Source organism: Bos indicus, chromosome 19 (assembly GCF_029378745.1).
Source record: "Bos indicus isolate NIAB-ARS_2022 breed Sahiwal x Tharparkar chromosome 19, NIAB-ARS_B.indTharparkar_mat_pri_1.0, whole genome shotgun sequence".
Classification (NCBI taxonomy): domain Eukaryota; kingdom Metazoa; phylum Chordata; class Mammalia; order Artiodactyla; family Bovidae; genus Bos; species Bos indicus.
This window is the reverse complement of record NC_091778.1, coordinates 36,447,380-36,461,744: the sequence shown is the minus strand read 5'-3', so window position 1 is coordinate 36,461,744 and position 14,365 is coordinate 36,447,380. Positions and strand designations below refer to the sequence as shown.

Sequence of the window (14,365 nt, the reverse complement as noted above, 5' to 3'; positions counted from 1 at the left end):
AACAGCTTCAGTGCCTTGTTGGCCAAGTTCTGGGTGTAGAATCAGGGTCACCCGGCAGGACCCGGTGGGTTGCGAGGGGCTCGGTCTCCTGGGTGTTTCCCTGCTTATTCTGAAGACTGTAAATCAGCCCCCTCGTGCGTCCACTCAGGCAGGAAGAATGGGAGAGGAGCCATCCCCGGGTGGTGGTGCGGGGCCAGACAAGCACGGTGGGACTCCCTGGGGAGGATGTGGGCCTGAAGGTCAGCATGGGCATCCAACTTCACCACCCGCACCTTCCACACAGGCCTGGGGCTGCCAGAGGGTGGGGGTGGAGGGCCCCTGAGGTTCACAGCAGAGCTGCCACAGGACATCAGACACTTGATGACATTATTCTGACCCCTTAAGAGCGAGGCTCTGGATCCACCAGTGCAAATTCTAAATGTGTTTCTTCTCCGACTTGCCATGCAGCCTCAGTCCCCTCTTGTCACTGGAGCCCAGGATGCAGGGTGGTGTGGGCGCTGAACCCTCCCGCCACCTGCACTGCATGCAGCGGGGCCCCCAGGCACCTGAAGCTGCTGGGGCTGGCCTCTAGGATTCTGAGGTCAAGCTTGGCTGCCTCCCTGGTGCTGGTGGCCCCTGGCCCTAGTGGGGTCAGAGTACCTTCCAGTGTCCACAGAGCCCACTGGGGGCCCATGGAGAGCCACTCACATTTGGGATGGAGCAGAGAATAGTTGGGTTTGAAATGGACTCTGCCACGAACCAATGGTGGGACCCACGGCCAGCTGCTACAACTCATCTGTGCAACTGTTCTTGTTGGGTTTCTATGAGAACTGGCAGCTCAGGCTGGTCCTCAGCCTCCTGCTTCCCTTGCACAGTCCACACCCACGTGGTGGGCAGGAGCCTCGAAACAGTGGAACAGACCTCCTGCAGCCCCCTTTGGAAGGATCACCATGCAGTTCTATCTGGGGATAGAAAACAGGTCGAGTTGGGGAGAGTTGGAAGGGGAGGGCTGGGGGCTTGAGGGGGTCATAAAACTGCTTTATAAATGGGTTGTGATGGCAGCTGCAGGGAGTACGCTTTTGTCAAAACCATATGCTAATACCTTGGAGCAACTAAGCCCATGCGCCACAAAACTACTGCCCACTCTAGGGCACTCAAGCCACAACTACGGAGCCCACGTGCGGCAACTGCTGCTGCTGCTGCTGCTAAGTCGCTTCAGTCGTGTCCGACTCTGTGCGACCCCATAGGCAGCAGCCCACCAGGCTCCGCCGTCCTTGGGATTCTCCAGGCAAGAACACTGGAATGGGTTTGTGCTACAACTTCTGTAGCCCAAGTGCCTGCAGCCTGGGCTCAGCAACAAGGGAAATCACTGCATTAAGAAGCCTGCGTACCTCAGTGAAGAGTAGCCCCTGCTCGCTGCAACTCGAGAAAGCCCGCGCAAAGCAATGAAAACCAAGTGCAGCCAAAAATAAATAAATGATTAAAACAAAAAACACTACATGCTGAAAGGGATCATTTTTACTGTATGTAAACACTACCTTGGGCTTTCCCTGGTGGCTCAGTGGTAAAGAATCCACCTGCCAATGCAGGAAACAAGGGAAGATCTCCTGGAGAAGGGAATGGCAACCCACTTCAGTATTCTTGCCTGGGAATACTGGCAAGAGGAGTACATGGAAGAGGAGCCTGGAGGGCTATAGTCCATGGGGGTCGCAAAGAGTTAGACACAGCTTGACTAAACAACAACCACCACCACAAAACACTACGTTAAATTTTTTTTTAATAAAAGAAAAAACACAGAAACAAAAACTTCAGCCATGGTGGGTGTGCTGGGCTTCATTATATAATTCTATTTACACACAGGTTTGAAATTTTCAAATATTAAGAAACAAACAAACAAAAACCTAAGATCCTTGATCTGCTTAAAATCCTCCAGTAGCCCCTTCTGACTCAGAATGAAAGCTGAAGACCCCATGTGGCCTCAGGGGTTTAAACCCATCACAGGGTCTTTGCATTGGCTGTTCTCTCTGCCAGGACTGGGCTGCCTCACCTCCTTCAAGTCTTTCACTGAATGAGCCACAATTGCTTGAGGTCCTCAATTCGGTCTGAAGCTTCCCAAGGTACCTACTCACCCCTCTCCACACTGAGGCTCCAAACTCTTAGTCTCTGTTTCCTTCTTGGCTTGGTGTCTCCCTCCCCTAGAATGTCCCTCCTGAAGAGCAAGGAGTTCGGTCTGTTTGTTCACTAGGTACCCCTAGGACAGTGACCCACACACAGTGGCTGCTCACATACTTGGAACCCAGTCTCAGCGTGGCCCTGCTCAGCCTTGGTCGTTAGGGCTTTCCGGACCCAGAGCCCATCCACCCAAGATTTCTGGGACCCAATTCTGCTTTCTAACTTTGGGGTGGGGGTCACAGGTTCATTCAGTAGCCCGTCCCAGATGCTCCTCCACGACCAGTGTGCTTTGGGGTCGAAAGATAGACAAGCCTTTTCAACTCTGTAAACATCAATTTCTTGCCTCATTCTTTTATTGATCCACTGCCTTGTTCCACAAAGGATTTCTGCAATGAGAAGGCCATGGCACCCCACTCCAGTACTCTTGCCTGGAAACTCCCATGGATGGAGGAGCCTGGTGGGCTGCAGTCCATGGGGTCGTTAAGACTCAGACATGACTGAGTGACTTCACTTTCACTTTTCACTTTCATGCATTGGAGAAGGAAATGGCAAGCCACTCCAGTGTTCTTGCCTGGAGGATCCCAGGGACAGGGGAGCCTGGTGGGCTGCCGTCTATGGGGTCCCACAGAGTTGGACGTGACTGAAGTGACTTAGCATAGCATAAAGACTCCAACAAGATAACAGACATTTAAAATCACAGAAGAAAGAAAGGAATCAAAAACAGGGAGGATCTTGGGCTCTCACGGTGGACCTGGTGTGCACTTGGCCCTGCCTGGAATCTCCCCTGGCCCCGGGCTGGCAGGGGAGCTTCGCCGAGGACTTTCCGAGGGAAGTGCACATGCAAAGGCCCAGAATGGAAAATGGCACAGCCGGGTGATGGGATTTCCAGAAGCCTGTATGGCTTCCACACACCACTCAAGTTCTTTGGAGACAAAGAAGTCTCCTGAGATATACACAAGGTTACATCTCCTTCAGGATTGCAGTCAGCCCTGATTCAGCTCAAGTCAAAGCCCTCTCTGATCTCAGGATCCTTTTCTATTTCCTTGTAAATGATGACTCATTCTTCAACCCTGTTTTGTTTCCAAACTCTGTGATATAATACACATGTTTTTCTTTAAAACAAAAAAATGTCTGCTAGGATAGGATATTCTCAATAAATATATCTGACAAAAGACTCATAACTAGACAAAAAGAACTCCAATTTAAAAAAAAATACCCACAAAAATAGATACCAAAAAGGGCCAAGAAGTAGATGAAGAAGGTTCAGCATCACGGGTCATCAGGGAAAGGTATACTGATGCCTGTGAGCCACCACATCATGTGCACCAGAACGGCTAGAACTAGAGACTGGTGACACCAAAGGAATACTCAGAATTGTTGGCAGGAGTGTAAAATGAGGTTGCCACTTTGGAAAAGGTCTGGCTAGTCCTCATAAAACTCATGGTCCTAAGACTCAGCCACCTTTGAAAAGTGCCATGTTCAAGAATGGTCACCGCATGTGTAATCATAACAGTCAAAATCCAAAATCAACCCAAACGCCCATCAACAGTAGGCAGATAAATACATTGTGGAATATGCATCCGGTGGACTACTACTCGGTCATGAAAAAGATACACTCAACAACGTGGATTAATCTCACACAAAATGTTTTATAAAAAAAAAACAACACTGAATTCTGAAAGGGCATACTATATGATATTGTTTATATGAAGTTTTAGGAAAAGGAAATTAGTCACGGGGTGGGGCAATGGCTGGAGGGGGAAACACAAATGATGGGCATCTTACATTGGGCGGTGGTCACGTGGGAATTACGTCATACTCACGCCTTCACCAGCAAACTAATAAAACCTGTAGTCACGTGACTCGGTGGGTCCGAGCAGTTGGTGCGGGGGTGGGGGGGAGGTGTTGTCCCGTCCCGTTTCAAAAATGTAGTCTGTTCCCCACTCACCCACCCAGAGTCCTGTGTGTCCTCAAGTCCCTGGCCCTCTTGGGACTCAATTTCCCCCCTCCCAGTGAGTGGGTCCAGGAATCTCCAAGGCGCTTCCCGCATTTGTTTCTGGAGTTAGAGGTGGCATTGCACCAGATCCCAAGCCAGGCTTCTCGGGACAATCGTTCCAGCGGTGTGTGACCCTCGCAAGTCGCCCCCAGGCGCCTGGGTCAAGCGCACCTATTTCCCGGCTTCATGAGCGCTTCCTGCAGCTTCCGGGGCTTTGCTGCGCGCAGGCACACAGCAAGCGCTGAGTAAGTGGTGGCTGCGAGGGGACGGTTAGAACTGCCCTACAGGTCGAAACGTGTGTTTGAGACAGGGTCCGTGGGGGTGCCCCAGAGTCTCCTGCGGGTCGGGGCCAGAAGCCCAAGGGCCCTGGCACGGAGCTGTGCGCGACGCTGCGCCTTTAAGAGGCGAACGGAATGTATCAAAACAGAGCGGCTGCGCGCCCACTGGTCGCGCGCCGCACGTGACCGCACAGCTGATTTCCTGCTCCCCCCTTTTTGTTGCTGCGGCCGCCGCCGAGTGTCAATTTCCGCGCCGCCGCCTGCGGTCGACCCCAGTGCGGCTCCGCGCGCCGCCCACCGAGCCCGCCGCGCGCCCCTGGCCCGGGTCCGAGCGCCCATGGCGCAGTCGCCGGCAGCAGCGTCGCCGGGCGCGCCGGAGCAGGGCTGCCCCATCCGCGTGGAGCACGACCGTCGGCGCCGCCAGTTCACCGTCCGGCTCAACGGTAACGCCGGGCCCGCCCGCCCCCGCCTTTTGTCTGCGCGCCGCGGGGCCGGGGGCGCACTCGCGGGCCAGGTGGGGGCGGGCGCCCGGGGCGGCGCGAGCCCGGGGGCGGCGGAGGCAGGCACCGGGCGGCTCCGGTCCCGCCTCGGCCCGGGGGAACCCGCACCTGCTTGGCCCGGCTGTTTTCCGGGATCCTGCCGAGGTCCTGGGGAGCGGGTGTCCCGCCATTTCCCCATTCCCGGTGTTGAGTGGCTTTTGGCTGCCCCTGCGAACCTTCGCTTTTTTGCGCAGAGGGGGCTGGAAGACCCTGCTAGACCGACCGGGGGCTGACGGACTGAGGGGCTTCGGCCCGTCAGGGGCGGGGCGGGGCGGGGACGGGGAGGGACGGTGTCTCCTTCAGACCCCGGCGGCTTCGGGGCTTGGCCAACTTGCCTCATCTCTGTGCGCCCGTTTCTCGCCTCTACAGTTGGATTAACTCCTGGCTGGTGGGAAGAACTGGATGCCCCAGTAAGAGTGAGGTTCAGAACAGCGCCTGCGGCGGGTAGTCAGTGCTGGAGGACACGGACTGGGCATTACTGATTTTTTCTTTTTTTTTTTGCTGGCAGGATCTTAGTTGCAGCATGCGAACTCTTAGTCGCGGCATTTTTGATTTTTTAGTTGTGGCCTGTGGGATCTAGTTCCTTGACCAACCGGGAGCCTTGCATTGGGATCGCACTGGAACACCAGGGAAATCATTGGGCATTACTTTTTAAACCAAAGCGAAGTCAAGCTCCACCGCTTACTAGTCCACGCCCCCTCCGCCTGATTGTGAAATGGAGGGTTGAATTCCTTGCATCCCACACCTCTCTGTTAATAACTTTTTCCTCCCTCCCAGCTGGGCCTTCTGTGGTAGTGCCCAAGCTGGATGGGCCCGTATGGGCCACTGTGCCCTTGTCTGAGGAGGGAAGGGCGAGGCTTCCTGAGGTCAGGCAGTGGGGGGAGGGGCAGAACTCGAATAGGGTCTTGTCTGGGCTGACCCCTCCCACCTGCGCTTGGAGGGTCTGGCTGGGACCTTCTCAGACCCCATTTGGCTGTGTTCGTCTTTGAACCCGGCCCCAACACACGTCTGTTACAACACTCTCATGACGTGGCCATCACCACCCTGTGTTCAGAAGAGTAAGCTGAGGCCCCCGCAGGCCAGAACTCAAACACCTTTTCCTTCCTCTTCTCCGTTGTGGTGCCCACCCTGGCGCACCTGGCCTTGACTCTCAGGGCTCCCCCGCTACTCGCATTCCAAGAGACCCCCTGGCCTTTCAAGGCTCCTGAGAGGCCTCTGATTTCCTTGTGGGTGCTCAGGAGACCCTCAACACTCAGAGAAAGAAAAAAAAGGGGACCCTTGGGGGTGTCCCTTCTTTCTTTTCCTAATGAGTACAGCCATTAGGGACACCCTCTTGAGTTGGCTGGGGTCAGGACTGGATGAGCCCAGCTGCCTTTGTAAACTTGCCCCGTCTGTCGCCTCCTGCTCAGATGGCTGACTCTAAAGTGGACCAGGATCCCTGGGCAATTTCTCACCAGTCTGCAAGACCAGACTGTGCATCCAGGCCCAAAATGGTCTGGGTGTGTATAGGGGTGGGCCGAGGGCTCCTCTGTGCCCAGGCCCCCACCCTGCCTCAGCTGGGGAGGGGAATGGCCTGCCATGGTGACTTGCAGCCAGGCCCTGGAAGCCAGCTCACTGTGCCCATTGAGAGAGGTGGACACTGAGGCTGAAAGGTGGAGCAGCCCTGTGGCTCCTAGCGCAGGTGTGTGCCACCCATCCCCTGGCAGAGCTAGGCTGGTGAGTCCCCAGCACATTCCAGGTCTGGGGAGAAAAGAGCAGCTGTGTGCATTCAGTCCTTGGGTTCCCGGCATGCCCCTCGCACTGGAGTCAGTTATTTTATCTGCTGGCAGTGTTGGTGGAGGGGCTGCTCTGCCCATTTTACAGAGGAGGAGGCTGAGGCAAGGAGAGTTACCAACATGCCTGCAGTCTTGCACCTTGGAGGTAGAAGAACTAGCATTCATGCCACAAGTGCTTCTCGAGTGCTTACTATGTGCCACACATTGTTGTAAGTGCTGGGGGCTCAACCATCTGAGGGTCAGTGGACAATAAAGCACAGACTGTCCTGAAGAACAAGACCTGTGAGAAGTAAGGTTGGGGTGTTGGGAAAATGCCGGTGCTTTTTGTTTTTGTTTTTTTGGCCACACTGCATGGCATGTGGGATCTCAGTTCCCCAACCAGGGATCCAACCCTGCCCCCTGCAGTGGAAGCATAGAGTCTTAACCACTGGACCACCAGGGAAGTCCCAAGGGCTGTTGTTTAGAGTCAGGTGTCCAGGAGGGCTACCCAAGAAGGAGGCCAAGAAGGGAGCTACGGTGGCATGAGTGCTCCTTGTGGAAGTGGCGGCAAGTGCAAAGGCCCTGGGGTGCCTGGTGTGTACCGGGAGCAGCAGAGAGGGGAGAAACGGAGCCAGGCCACAGGACAGGGGACATCAAGAGGCATGGAGGCAGGTGATGCGGGGCTGTGGAAGGCATTATGAGAACTTGGTCTTGACTGGGTGAGGTGGGTGCCTGGGAGGGTCCTGAGCAGAGGGTGGATCAGATGTCATGGGCTCCCTCAGGCTGTCTGGGGGCAGGCAGCATGAGCAGATGGGGTGAAAGCCCAGTTCCTCGGTGCTTGCTGAAGGAAGCGTGGACGGGTCTTGCTGACATGGGGTATGAGAGGACATGGGTGCTCAGGCTTTTGCCTGACCCCCAGATCCAGGGCCTGAAATGCTGGGGTGACATGTGGGCTAACCTCAAATAGTGAGGACCCAGCCCTGGGGACTCTGGGGGAGGTGCCAGGAAGAGGGAGCAGCTGGCTGAGGCAGGTGGACCTGAGGGGCCGCAGGGAGGCTGCTGAGCTGGGGATGGGCGGGGTCTGACTCTGCTTCCACAGCGGGTGCAGGGGCTGGTGGATGTGTGAACAGTGGTCAGATTCCAGGAAGATATTGAAAGTTCTGCCCACGGGCCTGCCAAAGGCTCAGACTGGCGTCTGAGACACGTGCGAGAAGGACCCCAAGCACCTTGGCCTGGCTTGTTCGTGGCCATGTCCCCAGCTCCTGAGAAGTGCCACGGATGGGCTCAGTGAACTTTTGTCAAGGGGGCAGAAGGGTGGGTGAGCATGTGGTTGGATGGACAGACACGCTGGCTGAGAGGCTGGAACTCCAGCTAAGTGTTTCTCCAGCAGGGGACTGGGGCAGACTGGTGCACCAGGCCTGAGAGGGTGTGAAGGTCAGTTGCCTGTGCCTCCTGGGCCTGGTCACTTTCCTGCGGACGCTGGTTCTGCTGCTTCTGACCTTCCCCAGGGTCTAGCGGGTGGTCCAGCTCTCTGGTCTGTTCAGGCTCTGGTCTAGTTGGCAACTTGCTGAGTCCTGTTCTACATCCAATATTGGGCCTTGGGCTCCCATAGCACTGGGCAGGTGCTCCAGTGGGGGTGCAGAGAGCTGGGCCTTGGGGAGCAGTGGGAGCCCTGGGATGCTAAGCTTGATGGTAGCAGAAAAGGCCCACATGGGGCTCGGTGTGTTCTGGACGCTGTTCTAAGCACGCTAACCCTCCAGACACTGTCCTGAGGAGTGCTCTGTTATATCCATGCTTTGTGGGTGAGGAACTGAGGCACGGAGAGGTGATTCCAGACCCAGCACTGCAGCCCAGCACCGAACCCCTGACCCTTCCCCCAGGCCTCCCTGCTGGTTCAGGGCCTCACCTGCCCACCGCCTCCCCACAGGATGTCACGACCGGGCAGTCCTGCTCTATGAGTATGTGGGCAAGCGGATCGTGGACCTACAGCACACAGAGGTCCCTGACGCCTACCGCGGGCGCGGCATCGCCAAGCACCTGGCCAAGGTAGGGCATGGAGGCTGACCCCATTCAGAGGAGACCAGGCCCAGTGGTGGCCAGGCCCTGCCCTCCCATGGGCTGCAGCTGCCACCTACCCCCCTTTCACCTCTACGCCCCCACCTCCCAGGCCGGGCCCCCAGGGACCCGGATGCCTGCTTTATGTGGGGAGCTCACTGCTGGGACCCAGTGTGCATGGATGGTAGGTGCCCAGTGAACTCTGTGGGGGGCCGAGCCTGGCACCAAGTGTGAGGGTGGCCATGAGTCCCCTAAAAGCTGTTCGGGGCCCCGCCCTGCAGTCTCCACTGCCCCTCTCCCCTTTTCAGGAGCAGCTCTGTGCTGGTCTGTGGGGCCATCCTGTTACCAATAAGGAGCCCTGGGTAACAGGAGTGGGGTGGGAATCTGTTGGGCACGAGGGCGCTTAACCTGCAGCCCCCAGTTCATTCGCAGAATGGGAGAAGAGATTGGAATCCTGTCACCAGAGGGTCTCAGGCTGAAACCGGGGGTCAGGTGTGTGGGGTGCTGAGTGATCAGGTGGTTCCAGACCCACTGGGTTGACAACTGCAGGCTGACCGCTCCTACTGCTGGCCTTGGGATCCCTGTGAACACTGGGCAACCTCTGCTGAGAGCAGAGGGAGCCCCAGGTGCCCTGATCCAGCCCACAGGGGTGGCTTCCTGGAGGAGGCATCCAGTGAAGAATGAGTGGAGAAGAGGGTTCTCCTGGGGCCGGTCTGACCCTGGCCCCCTCGCTTCCCTGCCATGTCCCTCAGGCAGTTTATCAGTCTGTCCGGGTTTGCCAGGTGTAACAGGAGTGGTGACAGCACCTCTGCCTCCATCGCAGACCCAAGGGAAAGCCTGGAGTGTGAGGGACTGGGGCTCTGACCGCTCTTCTCTCTGCCTGGCTGCCAGGCCGCTCTGGACTTTGTGGTGGAGGAGGACCTGAGAGCCCATGTCACGTGCTGGTACATCCAGAAGTTCGTCAAGGAGAACCCTCTACCGCAGTACCTGGAGCGCCTGCAGCCATAGCCCTGGCTCCACAGGGCTCAAGCCCGCCTATCGGACCCCCAGGCTTTGCCCTGGCCTCCGTGTGCTCTCAGGAATCCTGGTCCCCACGGGGGACAGACTCAGAGTTATTTTTGTAAGGACACTCGTCTGTGGCTCTGGAAGGCGGCTGGCCAAGGATGGGCCATGGTCCAGCTGCCATGGCGAAGCGGGGCCCGGCTGTTCCCGCTCTGCAGACGGCGTGAGGGCCTGCAGTCGAGATCAGAACGTGTGGGTGGGGGCGTCCCTCTGGCCGTGCCGGGTCCCCCTGCTGCTCCGTGCTCTGTGAGGGGCAGCAGGGGGTCCGCTCCCCAGATGAGGAGCAATAAGGAACTGTGTGTGCCAACTTCCAGGGCCATTGGGCCAAGCGAGGTGGCCCCCATGCTGCCCCTGCTCTTGACTGTGTGCCTGGTGCAGGAGATGGCTACAACCACGGGAGCCCTCCCTGATGAACAGGGCCAGGAATGGGCTGGGTGCCAGTCCAGGCTCAGGCTCACACACACACGGCTGGTGTCTCCTTTACATACGCACATGCACATGCGCGTGGCTGGTGTCTCCTTGGCAACCCGCCCTGCAGGACAGTGGTCCTCTCCCTCCACCCCACCCCCATGCCCGCCCTCCCCTTTGCATCTGAGTGTCTTGGGGATCCCTGCCCCTCATTGTGGGTGAGCTTTCTCAAAGAGGACCCTTGAGCTGGGGTGGGAAAGCTGTCCTTCACAGACCACAGAGGAAGAAGCAGTTCGGAGGGATTTCCTGTGCAAACGCCACACGTCAGAGCGTCCTTCCTTTCCTGCAAGCTATGGCCCATCAGGAGTCTGAGGCCCCTCCCAGACTGCCTTCCTGGGAACAGCTTGGGGAGCACCCCAGCACCTTTGTTCTGTGGGGCCTGCCTTTTTGGGGACTTCCTTTTGGGGGCTCGTTGAGGCTCAGAGTACAGCCTCCTGTGTCCTGCTCCCCACAAGGGCCGAATTCACGCCTGCTCCCCTGTGGGGCCAGAGGGCAGCTCAGGAGTCCCGTCCCTCTGGGGCTGAGATGTGAGTTAACAGTGAACCCCTGGGATGACACAGCCCCTCCAGGCCACTGGCTGGGGTGGACTGCTTGCCCCAGTGACCCCTCCCTGTCTGACCTCGGCAGTCCTCTCCAGGGTGCTCCCACCTATATACGTCTCACCAAGCAGTGGGGACAGCTCCATCTACGTGTATCCAAAGGCCTGGCAGCCCTGAGTCACTGCCCTCGGCCCCCACATCCTTCCCAGCGCCCAGCCCTCCTCTGGCCTCCAGGAATTCCTTAGAGGTTGCAGGACACCCTCCCCTTCCCTCTGTGCCCCTGGCTGTGTTTGCAAAGAGCTTTGGGGGAAGCCCCTCCGAGGCCACACATGTGCCCTCCTGGTGCTGCGTAAGACAGAGTAGGTAGTAGGCATGAGGGTGGACTGTTGGGCAGCCCAGGCTGTGGGCCATTTCCCTCTCCAGCATCACCCCCTCCCCATCCACACTCCCATGTTCAAGCACAGACTCCATCATGAAAACTCTCCAGTAGCTCAGAGAGCTGGTGCTGATGCCTTTGCGGCCTTCTGGGCGAGGCGACCTGGTTCCAGGAGGCACTGTCCGTGGGAGGGTGTCCTGCAACAGTGGCACAGGGGACCCCAGGGCAAGTTGCATGTGGAGGGACCGGAGGGTGGGGTGGCACAAGGGGGCCCACCATGCCCCAGCCTGCACCTGTGTTCTCCCAGCGGGTGACTGGCTACCTGGCTGGCACACACAGCACTTAGGACTTGAACCAGGGATGTACAGGGTCCCCAGGGCCCTGTGGCACTGGGCCAGGGACAGCTCATCCCGTTTCTGCAGGTGCAACCTGGGCCCCCTTGCCTCAGGCTGCCTTACAAAATGCCGCTGCTCTCACTACGGCCCTTGACAGCAGCAACGGCCAACTCCCCCAATTGGGTGGGTGTGCTGCAGACCCAACCCCGGAAGCCCAGTCCCCTCCACCAGCACTCCCAATCCTGACACTGCCGGTGCTAGCCCGACTGTGTGACGTCTCAGCCTCGCCCTCCCACCCCACCCATCCCAGGGAACTTGGGGAACCCTCACTCAGGAGGCAGGTCATGTGGACCAGTTTGTGTGCCGCCAGCAGGGAACGGGAAAGCTCAGAGACCTATCAGGCCCCCAGCAGATGGCCCCATGGTCACATGCTCTCCTGCCAGGGCCATTTGGTAGGTCTCACCCAGTTGAGACAGGCGGCCACCCATGTGCCTTTCCCACTCAGGACCTGCTGCAGGTGGCGTCTGGGCCAGGGCTGGTCTCCAGACGGAGTGCATGACATTTCAATAAAAGGTGTGACCCAGTGTGGCTCTAGGACTGCTTCTGGAAGGGCAGGGGTGCTCGCCTCCCTCGCCTCTGCTCTACCCCCAGGGCAGCCAGGCTCCCGGGGTTGGAAGCCCTTGGGAGTGGGAGGAGCGAGAAGGGCAGACTTGGCAGGTGTCCGGACTCATGCATCCTCACTGGCAGGGAAGCGAGGCCCTGAGAGGTGCAGGTGGCATCAGGATCCGGAGGTCTGCTGGCTGTGCCTGTGCCTCCTCCCAGGCACGGGCCCCTCTGACCGAGGTCACGGTCAGGCCTCCAGCACCAGGCTCCCCTCGCTGGGAGCAGCTGGACAGGGGGGCCAGGAGGAGAATGTCACGTCATGTCATCTGCCCCTCTCCCCCCAGGAACCCTCTCCGGGCTTCTGTCCAGCGGGGGAGGCAGAGTACTCAGGCAGGCCAGGGCCAGCAGCACTTAGGACACACAGGATGGAGAGCCGCCTGCATGGAGCCTGGAGCCCGAGGACTCCAGGGTGAAGCATGTTCCTCTAGGTCCCCTGGGGGGCCCTCTGTGGTCATGACCAGCTTGGCTTCCATAGCAGCTCCGTGAGAAACCAGGTATTGGGAACTGGAGGCTGGGGGTGGGGGGTCAGGAGGCTACAGAAAGGTGAGGCCAACAGGACCCATACCCGGTTCCTGCCCCCGCCCCCCGCCATGTCCATGAACTGTGGTGGGGCCCTTGCAGGGTGATATGTAGGGACATGCCCAGCAACTGCCCTACAGCAGCCTGGGGTCTAGAAGTAAAACCCATGTTACTTTCTACCCCGAACCTGAATGAAACGGAGGGGCAGGGACAGGACAGGCTCAGCGAAGTCCCAGTGGGAGAAAGGAGGGCAGGAGCCAGCAGCCAGGTGGCTCTGGGGTGGGTGGGTGTTGGGTGCTGCATGCCCCCGCTTGACTGGTCCTCCCCCTCTGGTGTCCCCGCAGCCACCTCTTGGGAGTCTGCTCACTTTCCTGCCCACGTACGTGTCAGCAGGATTTCCTCCAAGCAGCAGCTCAGGGGCCTGAGGCCCCTCTAGCCTGCAGAGCTGCCATCCCCACAGCTGACTGTGTCTATCTGTGGCACAGGTGGGATGGGACCTGCTGTGGAGGAGGCTGGGGACAGGTTCTAGGCATACAAACAAGGAGCCTGCGTGCTGAGGCTTGGATGGGAAGAAGACAGCACAAGCCCGCTGCGATCTGGACTTGGGGAGGGCTCTTTGCTCACAGCATGAGGCAGGGTCCCCTCAAGGCAGCCTGGCTGGCAAGGTGAACCTGGGTGGTTCAAGCCCGGAGTTAGATGGCAGGAAAGACCAGCACACACAGCTCTTGGTCTCTGGGTAAAAGAAAGCAGTTTTGTTTTTTTAAACTGAGGTATGGTTACTATACAATTAAATAAGTTTCAGGTGTTCAAGATAGTGATTCAGTTGGCCTGCCCAACACTTCACACAAACAATGCCCTGTATTAAATCCATTCTGTTTAAAATACCAAGGGTGGGTTTTTTTCCCCTAATTAGACACTGACTGCTCCATTTACAGTTGAGAAAGGTGATATTCAGAGAGGAAATGACTAACCAAAGGCAAACCCATTATCTCTCCTGTCACCCTAGTCACGTTACTGGGTCACAACGCTTTGTCCCCAGCTCTTCCTTGCACACTCCTCCTCCAGGCCCCATGCAAATGCCATCTCTTGAAAAGACCCCTAACTACCTGTAACCTCCAAGTCATCTATTACATCATTCTGCTTAATTTATTATCACTCTGGAAATAGTTGTTAATCCCATTGGACTGGAAACTCTTGAGACCAACTGCAGGGCATGAGGAATCTTAGTTCCCTGACCAGGAATCAAAACCCTGCATTAGAATTGCAGAGTATTAACCACTGGACCACCAGGGAAGTCCCAGACCAGGAAGTGTTTGTCTTACTAGTGTGACTCTAGTGCCAAAGAGTACCTGGCACTGAGCGTGCACATGGTAATTACTTGCTATAAGAATGAATGGCTCACTGGTAAAGAATCTGCCACCAATGCAGGAGATAAGGTTCGATCCCTGATCCAGGAAGATCCCACATGCTGTGGAGCAGCGAAGTCCATGTGCCACAACTAGAGCCCAAGAACCATAACTACTTAAGCCCATGTGCCCTATAGCCTGTGCTCTGCAACGAGAAGCCATCACAATGAGAAGCTCGCACTGCAACTAGAGAGTAGCTGCCACTCGCCACAGCAATGAAGACC

The 14,365-nt window shown here is 57.4% G+C and overlaps 1 protein-coding gene across 1 annotated transcript; it reads left to right on the top strand.

The window, feature by feature from the left end:
- The first annotated feature begins 4,642 nt into the window (after window positions 1-4,642).
- NATD1 (N-acetyltransferase domain containing 1) lies at window positions 4,643-12,137 on the top strand. Its single transcript, XM_070773245.1, has 3 exons — window positions 4,643-4,868; window positions 8,646-8,764; window positions 9,665-12,137. Exons 1-3 carry the CDS (start codon window positions 4,763-4,765, stop codon window positions 9,779-9,781), a joined length of 342 nt encoding a protein of 113 aa, XP_070629346.1. The 5' UTR covers window positions 4,643-4,762; the 3' UTR covers window positions 9,782-12,137.
- Window positions 12,138-14,365: the final 2,228 nt, after the last annotated feature.

Excerpts from the sequence above, each read along its gene's own strand:
- NATD1 (XM_070773245.1), top strand. The coding sequence starts at position 4,763 with ATGGCGCAGTCGCCGGCAGCAGCGTCGCCGGGCGCGCCGGAGCAGGGC. Across the intron at positions 4,869-8,645 it reads GTTCACCGTCCGGCTCAACG|GATGTCACGACCGGGCAGTC; the intron begins GTAACGCCGGGC and ends GCCTCCCCACAG. Across the intron at positions 8,765-9,664 it reads TCGCCAAGCACCTGGCCAAG|GCCGCTCTGGACTTTGTGGT; the intron begins GTAGGGCATGGA and ends CCTGGCTGCCAG.